The sequence below is a fragment of the Lynx rufus genome, unplaced genomic scaffold, assembly GCF_022079265.1.
Source record: "Lynx rufus isolate CCGP_SWC_20201006 ecotype Redwood Valley unplaced genomic scaffold, mLynRuf1.p SCAF_4, whole genome shotgun sequence".
Classification (NCBI taxonomy): domain Eukaryota; kingdom Metazoa; phylum Chordata; class Mammalia; order Carnivora; family Felidae; genus Lynx; species Lynx rufus.
The window spans coordinates 11,940,450-11,953,172 of NW_025814856.1; the positions used below are offsets into that span (position 1 = coordinate 11,940,450).

General features: G+C 48.1%; 1 protein-coding gene across 1 annotated transcript in view; it reads left to right on the top strand.

The window, feature by feature from the left end:
* NWD1 (NACHT and WD repeat domain containing 1) overlaps positions 1-12,723 on the top strand; it is a 66,395-nt gene that overhangs the window by 9,688 nt on the left and 43,984 nt on the right. The window contains exons 5-6 of the mRNA XM_047094524.1: positions 1,415-1,712; positions 7,314-8,586. Coding sequence (XP_046950480.1) covers positions 1,415-1,712; positions 7,314-8,586 — 1,571 coding nt within the window. The remainder of the gene's footprint in view (positions 1-1,414; positions 1,713-7,313; positions 8,587-12,723) is intronic.

Genomic DNA, 12,723 nt, shown 5'->3' on the forward strand with positions numbered 1-12,723 from the left:
CCCTCTGGTTGCAAGGGGCTCTGCCCAGCGCACTCTTCCTTGTGTTTTGTTCTGCAGCTCAATCCTTAATTCTAAATAAAGACAGGATCCACCCTGCACGCTTGAGACCCATCTGCCCCCAGGACCACATCATAGCATGAGATTTTGGGCAGGGCCGACGGAGATCTTAGCTTTTGTCATGGCTCTATTTCTGGGGCAAGCCAGGGCCAACCTATAAGAAGCTGTAGTTTTCTCTCCCTCTGCCTGTCTCTTATAAGGACTCCTGGAATCGCACTTGGGGCCCCGGTAATCCAGGAAAATCTCCCCAGCTCAAAATCCTTAACTTACTCACATCTACAAAGCCCTTTGTGTTCGCCATCGTCCTCCAGACAAATGGAACCGATAGGATAGAGAGAGATACACATAAGAGGAGATTTATTAGAACTGGCTCACACTGTCGTGGAGGCCAAGAAGTTCCGCCATCTGCCATATGCAAGCTGGCGAACCAGAAAAGCAGGCAGCGTAATTCAGTTGTTGGCCCGAGGCCTGAGAATCAGGGGGCTGAAGATTCCAAGTCCTGATCTGAGTCCAAAAGCATGAGAACCAATGTCTATGGGCAGGGGAAGAAGGATGTCTCAGCTCAGGCAGAGAGAGGGAAACCTTTCCTCCTTTTTTTTTTTTTTTTTTTTTGTCATATTTGGGCCCTTGGTGGACGGGATGAGGTGTTGGGGACGGCCATCTGTTTCACCCGTTTCACCAATTCAGTCTCCTCCAGAGACACCACCCCGGACACACTCAGAAATCGTATTTGACCAGCTATCTGGGTATCCCTTAGCCCAGTCAAACTGACACCTGAAATTAACCATCACAGCCCTTTTCCATACAAGGTGCATTCACGGGGTCCAGGGATTAGGGTTGGATATCTTTGGGGGCCATTGTTTAGCTTCCACAGAGGGTTTTCTTTCTTTTTTAATGTTTATTCATTAATTTTGAAAGAGGGAGAAAGAGTGTGTGAGCGGGAGAGAGGCAGAGAGAGAGGGAGCGAGAGAGAGAATCGCAAGCAGCCTCCATGCTGTCAGTGCAGAGCCTGACACGGGGCTCGGTCCCACAAACCGTGAGATCACGACCTGAGCCGAAATCAAGAGTCGGGTGCTTAACCGACTGAGCCACCCGGGCACCCCCTACAGAGGGTTTTCCAGGCAAAAGATTCCATGATGGCTGACACGGGATCAGATTCAAAATTTACCTGCTGGATGTCCCACGTCTCAGGTACCTTCACGTGCAGGTGCTCTAAGGCTCTGCCTGCACCTCTTACTGGACTTATCGCCATGGCACCACAGCCAGGCCCATCTTGGGGGGCTCAGTGTGTCTCACCCAGGGCCACCGAGCTAAGTGCCCATGCCGAGGGTTGAACGCGTGCCCCTCTCTCTGCCAGGCCCTTCTCGGTGACCAGTACGGCCCCTGTCCAGTCCCCACGCTGATCGAGGAGAAGGAGTGGGAGGCTCTGAGGGCCCAGCTGACCTCCAAGCCACGCGACCTGGAGTTGGTAGCTCAACACTTCCGGAGGGACGAGAACGCCGTGCCCCCCACCTACCTGCTGCAGGCCCTGGGCACCTCGGAGGCCTGTGGGCCCGAAGAGGCCACGCTGACCTCAGTGCTACGCTCTGGAGCCCAGGAGGCCTGGAGGCTGGGCCTCATCACCCAGGAGCAGTGGCATCGTTATCACTGGTCAGGTGAGGCCACTGGGACGCCCCCTCAGGGTCCACAGGAGATGCCCCATGTTCAAATGCGCTCATTGCATACTGTCCCAACACCACAGCCCGTACCTCTGTAAATGTCAAACCAGCCTAACTCCTGGATTCCTGGTTCTGGAAGGGGTTATTTGAGTGATCCAAGAGTGCAGCCATGTTCTGGTTAATTCTCTGCCTCTTAGGACCCTCCTTTCTTCTCCTCCTCCAGCTCCTTCTCCCAGGGAGGCTCCTGGCTCTGGGGGAAGGCTTCTGAAATGACTTGCTATCCTGGTGTGTCCGAGACTTTCAGGGCTGAACCCAGATAGTCCTGGAAGATGTGAAACTGTGGATCACCTAATTTTAGCCCAACAGCCAGCCCCTGCTGGGGAGACTGGGTCCTCCAGCCCCCCTACGCCTGCCTCAGAGCTAGAAACCGAGGCACAGGAAGGGGTCTCCTTTGCCTGAGGTGGGGGATAGGGATTTGACCCGAGTCTATCACCCCGCTCCCAGTTGGCCCCTTACTTCCCACCTCTAGCCTCCCCCTCTGGTTCTTCTATACTCTGCACTGGCTACCAGGAAGGTTTTTGTAAAAATGTAACGTTTTTACCAGCCATTTCCCCCGCTGTTTGCTGTCAGCAAGAAACAGGTTTTATTATCATTCACAGGTCAGATGTGTCCATTTACAGCACCACGACTATTAAGCATGTCAATTTCTCGTACTAAAAATATTAAAAACATGAACTCATTTTATCCACATATTAAATATATGGATTTAGGGGCGCCCGGGTGGCTCAGTCAGTTAAGCGTCCGACTTCGGCTCAGGTCACGATCTCGCGGTCCGTGGGTTCGAGCCCCACGTCGGGCTCTGTGCTGATGGCTCAGAGCCTGGAGCCTGCTTCCGATTCTGTGTCTGCCTCTCTCTCTGCCCCTCCCCTGCTCATGCTCTGTCTCTCTCTCTCTCAAAAATAAATAAAACATTAAAAAATTTAAATATGTGGAATTATATTATGAACGTATTAAATATATTGATTTGTTTAAATATATTGAATATAGTAATTTATGTTAACGGTATTTTAATTTTACTAAAATATATTGATGACAATATATTATATTAATTCTAGTAATGACATGTCCATTTTTAAAAATAAACTTTTTTTTAAGGTTATTTATTTATTTCGAAAGAGAGAGAGAGAGTCAGGTAGGGGCAGAGAGAGAGGAGGAAAGAGAACCCCAGGCAGCCTCCATGCTGTCAGTGCAGAGCCCCCCATGCAGGGCTCAAACCCACAAGCCGCGATTGTGACCTGAGCTGAGATCAAGGGTCGGACACTTAACCAACTGAGCCATGCAGGCGCCCCTTGAAAATAAACTTTTAATATGGGTGTAATTTTAGGTTTTCAGGAAAATTACAGTGTTATAAAGCTACAAAAATAGTACAGAGTCTCTGCATGTTCTTCACACAGATAAGTTAACAACTTATGTGACCACAGTACATTTGCAGGAACTAAGAAGTTAACATCGGTACATGACGATTAGCTAGTCTCCAGACTTTATGTAGATTTCCTCAGTTTTCCCATCAATGTTTTTCTGTCCCAGGATCCCATCCAGGGACACGTGTCACATGTCAGTTTCCTCTGGACTGTGACAGTTTCTCAGCCTTTCCTTGTTTTTGATGACTTTGACCATTGTGAGGAGCGCTGGCCACATCTTTTGCAGAATGCCCCTCAATCTGGGCTTGTCTGGTGTTTTCTCGTGGTTAGACGGGGGCTATCGGTTTCTGGAAGGAAACCTATCCCCCTATCCCATCATATCAGGGGTACCTGATGCCCACCTGACATCACAGGTGATGCTAACCTGATACTTGAGTTAAGACTAGCAATGACGTATCAATTTTGAATACGCCATTTATGTGAATAACAATGTTAATGGCTACTGTTTATTGAGCACTTACTGTGTGGCTATCGCTTGCTTTATGACTCAAAGACAAATACGCTAATTGCTTTCATAGAGATATCTGCCATTGGGACTGTAATCAGCGTCTGGGGTCTCTGCTTCGGGGTGGGCCCGGACTTGCGGTTCAGCCTTGTCCTTTCCCAGCTGTGTCGACTTCTAGCAGGTTTGCAGCCTCAGTTTCCTCATCTGTAAAATGGAACTAGTCAGAGGCAGTACATTACAGAGCTGTGGTGGGGATCTTGTCCCCTGGTCTCGCCCCAGCCATGATCTCATTCAGTCAAACCTAGCCCATTAAGAATTTCCACTTGAGGGGTGGGTGCCTGGGCGGCTCAGTCGGTTAAGCGTCCAACTCTCGGTTTTCAGCTCAGGTCATGATCTCGTAGCTCGTGAGATGGAGCCCTGCATCTGGCTCTGTGCTCACAGCTCAGAGCCTGCTTGGGATTCTCTCTCTCCCTCTCTCTCTTCCTTTCCCCCCACTTGTGCTCTCCCTCCCTTCAAAATAAATAAACATTAAAAAAAATTTTCTAAGGAATCTCCGCTTGAAAGAATGAATAGAAACTCCTTGAAAGTAGCAGAAAGCACAAATGCATGTTCGCACCAGCATCTTCCCAGCATATTTCCAGGCACCTTGAGCAGCTTTCCTCTTTCCATCTTTTTTATCCTGAAGTAGAGAGCCACAGGAAGTTGCAAAAAAAAAAAAAAAAAAAAGCAGGAAGTAGCGCCCTGCATCCATTACCCAGTTTCCCCCGAAGTTAACACCTTGCAAAACTAAGGTACAATATGACGACCAAGATGTGGACATTTTGACAACCAGAAAAAGCATCACTTTTACAGACGTGCATTTATGCGTGTGCACGTGTGCACATGTCTTTTGTCCTAAGAAATTATATCACCTGTGTAGCTTTGAGTACCTGCCCCAGTCAATACGCAGGACTGTTTCCTCACTGCAAAGGTCCCTCCCACTACCCTTTGATTTATTGTTACTTGTTTAAGCTGATTTATTAGTTTTTAAGTGTTTATTTTTGAGAGAGAGACAGAGACAGGGACAGAGAGGGAGGGAGACGCAGAATCCGAAGCAGGCTCCAGGCTCTGAGCTGTCGGCACAGAGATGATGCGGGGCTCGAACTCATGAGTCGTGAGATCGTGACCCACGCCGAAATCAAGAGTCAGACTCTCAACCGTCTGAGCCACCCGTCTCCGCCACTACGCCTTCTAGAATCACACTCGCCCCTCCCCTCAACCCCCAGCCTCTGGCAACCTCTAATCCATCTCTGTCTCTATAATTGGTCACTTCATCGGTGTAGAGAATGGGATCACACAGTCCACAGCCTGTTGAGATTGGCTTTGTTGCTTTAGCGTAAGGTGCTCCGCTTTCCAATTATTTCATAGAAATTCCTGACAACAGCCTCATCAAGGGTAAGCTAGTGCATCCATGTTACAGGAGAGGTGCCGTGAGTTGACCAAGGTCACACAGCCCACAGGTGGCAGAGCAGACGGTCTGGGACTGACTCCTGCTGAAATGTGTCCCAGAAGGATCCCATTTCTGGACTGGTAGTTGCCTTTGCCCCTGACCTCCATTCACAGGGCTGAGGGGAGAGGGGAGTGGTGTCCCTCCAAGGAGGACTTTTGAGTGGCTCTTGTCTCTCTGGCTCTGAGACTGCGTCCTGTCTCCAAGGGCCTGACTCACTCAGCTGCAGAGACCTGGGAGCCTCTGCTGAGCCCAAGGTGGCTTAAAAAATAACTCCTCGGGTCTGAGTGCAGTTTCAAAACAACGGCCTCCAAGGAGAAATCAGTGTCTGCTCTTGGCTCTGGAAAATACGGGTCCTGGGGCAGCTGCTGCGAGCTCTGGGACCGGGGTCGGCAAACCATGGCCCAGAGGCAAAATTTGGCCCGCCCACTTGTTTTTGTAAATAAAGTTTTATTGGAACACACTCAACTTAGTTTCTGCATGTCGTCGTGGCTGTTTTCACATTACAACAGCAGAGTTGAATCGTCGCAGCAGAGGCCATCCGACCTGTGAAGCCTAAAATATTTACTCTCTGACCCTTTACAGGAAAGCATGCTGACCTTTGCTCTCAGCCTCCCGGCTCATGAAAAACTTTCTCCCTGGCCTCCGTGGCTTTGCAGCAGCTATCTGAAGCCTCAAATGCCCTGCCTGCCCCTCTCGGCCCAGGATAGACAGATATTCTCATTTGTCAGTCTATCTGTTATGTGTCCATTTTTTCACTAAGATTGGAATACCACTCCACAAAGGCAACGGAGACCTTTATGCATTTTCCTCACTGCGAGATGCCCCGGCATGGACAGTAGAGGCTGACACAAGTGGGAGCTCCCTAAATGTTTGTTGAATGAATGTGTGATGGAGGCACCCACAACTGACAACATTGGATTCTTTTGATTGACGTGAAAGTCACGTAGCACGAAATTAACCATTTTAAAGTGAACAATTCAGTGCCTTCATAATATTGTGCAAGCACTACCTCTGTCTAGTTCCAGAACATTTCCATCACCCCCAAAGAAACTCCGTATTCATTAACGATCACTCGCTATCCCCTTCCCCCAGCCCCCCGGCAACCACCAGTCTGCCTTCTGTCTCCAGGATTTGTCTGTTCTGGACGTGTCATATAAATGGGATTACACAACAGGTGGCCTTTTGCATCTGGCTTCTGTCGCTCAACACGATGTTTTCAAGGTTCATCCGAATCAGTGGTTCATTCCTTTCCATGGCTGAGTAAGAGTCAATTGTATGGATGGATCACGCTCTGTTTATCCATTCATCAATTTGACGGGCCCTTGGGTGGTTTCCACCTTTTGGCCACTGTGAATAATATTGCTGGGAGCATGGGTGTGCATGTGCCTGTTTGTCTGTGTTTTCAGCTCTTTTGGGTCTCTACGTAGGAGTGGGATTCCTACAGAAACCCCATATTTAACTTTTTGAGTTTGATGGTATTGTTTTATAGTCGGGCCACTTGTCACATACGATCTCTGTGCTGCCTACACCAAGGTTTCTTTGATTAATAATGACTAAATCAGGGGCACCTGAGTGGCTCAGTCGGTTAAGTGTCTGACTTCAGCTCAGGTCACGATCTCACAGTTTGTGAGTTTGAGCCCCACATCAGGCTCTGTGCTGACAGCTCGGAGCCTGGAGCCTGCTTCCGATTCTGTGTCTCCCTCTCTCTGCCCCTCCCCTGCTCATGCCCTCTCTCTCTCTCTCAAAAATAAATAAACAACAACAAAAATAATGACTAAATCAGCACTATTCTTGGTGCGAGCCCCGGACCAGCAGTCTTAGCATCACCTGGGAGCTTTTTGGAAATGTGAGCTCATGGGCCCCACCTGAACCTGCTAAATCAGAACTTCTGGAGGCAGACCCCAGCCGTATGGGTTTTTTGAGGCCCCGGGAGACTTTGGCAAACTATAGTCCTCTGGCCAAATTTGGCCCACTGCTTGTTTTTGTAAATAAAGTTTTATTGGAACACATTTGAGGGCATTAGTAACCATATTATCTATGGTTATGCCAGGTGACTCCAGCACACGTTAAGTGTGAGAATCAATATCCGTACCCCCTGAATATGTCTCTCAAGTGTCTCCACTCAGGCCAGCTGATCACACAATGATGACCATACTCTCTTCCCATCTCCCCCACTTTTTCAGTCATCGAGTGGGAGATAGACCGGGGCCTGTTGAGCTTGACGGATGGAGACCGGGGGGCAACCATCTTCTTGAGAGAGATCCAAGACCTCAACAAACACATCCTGGAAGACTGCGCCCTCAAGATGGTGGACCGGCTCCCAGATGGCTGCCTGGACACAGACGCCCAGAACCTTCTCCGTGGCCTCAAAGGACGCATTGCCGACGTGCAGCCGGGAGTTCTCAGGGCTCACCACCTGCCGTGGAGCCGAGACCTGGTGAACCCTAAAAACAAGGCTCATGCTCGGTACCTGAAGGAGCTGGGGGAGCAGTTTGTGGCCAGGGCTAGCCACCAGGTCCTGGAGCACCTCCGGGAGCTGGAGGCGGGCAGGCAGGAGTTGGCGTGGCTCTACCAGGAGATCCGCCACCACCTGGGGCTGAGTGCCGAGGCCAATCGGACTTTCTGTGGGCGCCAGGAGCTCCTGGCCCAGCTGGGGCAGCGGCTCCAGCAGAGCGACAGCCACCCCCACTCTCCCCTGGTGCTCTTTGGACCCCCAGGCATCGGAAAGACAGCTCTGATGTGCAAACTGGCGGAACAAATGCCAGGCCTGCTTGGCCGCAAGACGGTGACCGTCCTGCGGCTTCTGGGAGCGTCACAGATGAGCTCCGACGCCCGAGGCCTGCTCCAGAGCATCTGCGCCCAGGTGTGCCTGGCCTACGGGTTGCCCCTGCCCCCTGCCCAGGTCCTGGAGGCCCACGCCAGGGTGGTGCAGTTTTTCCACACCCTCCTCCACACCGTCTCCTGCCGCAACTTCGAGTCCCTTGTGATCCTGTTGGATTCCATGGACGATGTGGATTCCATCCGCCGCGCCCGGAGGGTCCCCTGGCTGCCTCCCAAATGCCCCCCGAGGATCCACCTTATCCTCTCAGCCTGCTCAGGGCGCCCGGGGATTCTAGACACCGTGCGACAGACGCTGACGGACCCGGAGGCCTACTGGGAGGTGAAACCCCTCTCCGGAAACCAAGGGCAAGAGATGATCCAGCTCCTGCTGGCCGCCTCGAGGAGGACGCTGAGCCCAGGGCAGAGGGAACTGCTCTGGGCCAGCCTCCCAGAGTGCGGGCACCCAGGGCGGCTGAGGCTGGCCTTCGAGGAGGCCCGGAAATGGGCCTCCTTCACCATACCTGCCCCCCTGGCCTCCACGGCCAAGGAAGCCACGCACCAACTGTGTGCCCGCCTGGAGCAGACACACGGGCAGGTCCTGGTGGCCCACGTGCTGGGCTACATCGCGTCTTCCCGGTAAGTCTCTGTTGTTTACGCCTTTGTTTAGTTATTGACACAGAAGGCATGGCTTCTGATGGCTTAGAGCAGAGATTTGCTCCCTCACAGTTCCGGAGGCCAGAGTGTGAAGTCCAGGCGTCAGCAGGGCCGCGCTCCCTCTGAGGGCGCCAGGGGAGAATCCGTTCTGGGCTCTCCTCTTAGTTCCTGGTGTTGCCAGCAACCCGTGGCCTGTAGACGCATCGTGCCAACCTCTGCCTCCGCCTTCTCGGGGCCTCCTCCCTGGGTGTCTTTCTGTGTGACTTTTCCTCTTCCTGTAAGGACACCACTCACGGGCTCAGGGCCCACTCTGATCTCGTATGACCGCACTGTATGTTCATTCCTTCTCTACAGACTGTTTTCAAATAAGGTCCCGTTCACGGGCTCTAGGTGGGCGTGAACTTGGGGACACTATTCAACCCAGCGCAATTCATGTATTAAAATGTTCACAGGTTTTTGGGGTTTTTTTTAGTTTATTTATTTTGAGAGAGAGAGAGAGAGAGAGAGCATACGCATACACACGAGTGAGGGAGGGAGGGAGGGGCAGAGAGAAAGAGGGAAAGAGAGAATCCCAAGCAGGCTCTGTGCTGCCAGCATAGACCCCAATGTGGGGCTCGAACTCACCAACTGTGAGATCATGACTTGACCTGAAACCAAGAGTCGGACACTCAACCGACAGAGCCACTGAGGGGCCCCTGAAGTTCACTCTTGTAACGCGTACAAGAGTTCAGTGGCATTTAGGACATTCACAGTGTGGTGCAACCACTATCCATCTCCAGAACATTCCCACCACCCCAAAGGGAAACCCCACCCCCATTAGCAGTCACTCCCCAGCCCCAGCCCCTGGCAGCCACCTACCTGCTTCCTGTCTCCATGGATCTGCCTATGGTATTTCTTTTGTACAGTTTTTACTTTGAAATACGTTGAAATTATAGACTAGTAGAGGAATTCCCATAGTACAAAACAGTGCAAAAAATGCCCACACATCAGGGTTTCTCAGTCTTGGCACTATTGATATTTGGGGCTGCATCATCGGTATGTGGGGGCCATCCTATACACCATAGGAAGCTGCGCAGCATTCCTGGCCTTGACCTTGGATACTAGTAGTGCCCCCCAGCTGTGACAACCAAAAATGTCTCAGAGTATTGCCAAGAGTCCCCTGCAGGCAGAATAGGCCGTAGTTGAGAACTACTGCTGTATGCCCTTCCCCCAGAATCACAGATTTGCCACATCAGCTTTCTCTCTCCCTGTCTCCCTTCCTCTCTTCCTCTAGCTTACTATCTATCATCTATCTATCTATCCGTCCATGTGTCTATCTATCCGTCCATGTGTCTATCTATCTATCTATCTATCATCTATTTATCCGTCCATGTGTCTATCTATCTGTCCGTGTGTCTATCTATCTATCTATCATCTATCTATCCGTCCATGCGTCCATCTATCTATCTATCTATCCGTCCATGTGTCTGTCTATCTATCTATCTACCTATCTATCCATGCATCTATCTATCTATCTATCTATCTATCCATCCATCCATGCGTTCTATCTATCTATCATCTATCTATCTATCTATCCGTCCATGTGTCTGTCTATCTATCTATCTATCTATCTATCTATCTACCTATCTATCCATGCATCTATCTATCTATCTATCTATGTATCTATCTATCCATGTGTCTGTCTATCTATCCATCCGTCCATGTGTCTATCTATCTGTCCATGTGTCTATCTATCTATCTATCTATCCATCCATCCATCCATGTATCTATCCATGCAATGCATCTATCTATCTATCTATCTATCTATCTATCTATCTATCCATCCATCCATGCGTTCTATCTATCTATCATCTATCTATCTATCTATCCGTCCATGTGTCTGTCTATCTATCTATCTATCTATCTACCTATCTATCCATGCATCTATCTATCTATCTATCTATCTATCCATGTGTCTGTCTATCTATCCATCCGTCCATGTGTCTATCTATCTGTCCATGTGTCTATCTATCTATCTATCTATCTATCCATCCATCCATCCATGTATCTATCCATGCAATGCATCTATCTATCTATCTATCTATCTATCTATCTATCCATCCATCCATGCGTTCTATCTATCTATCATCTATCTATCTATCTATCTATCCGTCCATGTGTCTATCTATCTATCTATCTATCTATCTATCTATCTACCTATCTATCCATGCATCTATCTATCTATCTATCCATGTGTCTGTCTATCTATCCATCCGTCCATGTGTCTATCTATCTGTCCATGTGTCTATCTATCTATCTATCTATCCATCCATCCATCCATGTATCTATCCATGCAATGCATCTATCTATCTATCTATCTATCTATCTATCCATCCATCCATGCGTTCTATCTATCATCTATCTATCTATCTATCCGTCCATGTGTCTATCTATCATCTATCCATCCATGCGTCTATCTATCCATCCATGTATCTATCTATCTATCTATCTATCATCTATCTATCCGTCCATGTGTCTATCTATCATCTATCTATCCATCCATGCATCTATCTATCCGTCCATGTATCTATCTATCTATCTATCTATCTATCATCTATCTATCCGTCCATGTGTCTGTCTATCTATCCATCCATGTGTCTATCTATCTATCTGTCTGTGTGTCTATCTGTCTATCTATCTATCTATCTATCTACCTACCTACCTACCTATCTATCCATGCATCTATCTATCTATCTATCCATCTGTGTGTCTATCTATCTATCCATCCATCCAGGCATCTACCATCTATCTATCTATCTATCCATGCATCTATCTATCTATCTATCCATCTGTCCATGTGTCTATCTATCTATCTATCTATCTATCTATCTATCCATCCATCCATGTATCTATCTATCCATGCATCTATCTATCTATCTATCCATCTGTGTGTCTATCTATCTATCCATCCATCCAGGCATCTACCATCTATCTATCTATCTATCCATGCGTCCATCTATCTATCCATCTGTCCATGTGTCTGTGTATCTATCTACCTATCTATCTATCTATCTATCCATCCATCCATCCATCCATGTATCTATCTATCCATGCAATGCATCTATCTATCTATCTATCTATCTATCTATCTATCCTCCATGCGTCTATCTATCCGTCCATGTATCTATCTATCTATCTATCTATCATCTATCTATCCATCCATGTGTCTATCTGTCCGTGTGTCTATCTATCCATCCATTTATCTATCTATCCATGCAATGCATCTATCTATCTATCCATCCATCCATGCGTCTATCTATCATCTATCTATCCGTCCATGTGTCTATCTATCTCTCTATCATCTATCTATCCGTCCATGTATCTATCTATCATCTATCTATCCGTCCATGTGTCTGTCTATCCATCCATGTGTCTATCTATCTGTCTGTGTGTCTATCTGTCTATCTATCTATCCATCCGTCCATGCATCTATCTATCTATCTATCTATCCGTCCATGTGTCATCTATCTATCTACCTACCTATCTATCCATGCATCTATCTATCTATCTATCTATCTATCCATCTGTGTGTCTATCTATCTATCTATCTATCCATCCAGGCATCTATCATCTATCTATCTATCTATCTATCTATCCATGCGTCTATCTATCTATCCATCTGTCCATGTGTCTATCTATCCGTCCATGTGTCTGTCTATCTATCTATCTATCTATCTATCTATCTATCCATCCATCCATGCATCTATCTATCTATCTATCTATGCATCTATCTATCTATCCGTACGTCTATCATCTACCTATCTATCTATCCCTCCGTGCATCTATCTATCTATCCATCCCTCATGTGTCTATCTATCTATCTATCTATCCATCCATGTGTCTATCTCTCTCTCTCTCTCTCTCTCTCTCTCTATCTATCTATCTATTATATCTACCTATCTATCTATCTCAGTATCTAACTCAGTATCTATCTGTCTCTGTATCTATCTATCTACACACATATACACCCACACACACACAGAGTTTTTTCCCTGAGCCATTTGAGAATTCATTACAGGCATAATATCCCTTTACCCTTAAATATTTCATGTATTTCTTAAGAACCCCACGTCACCACAG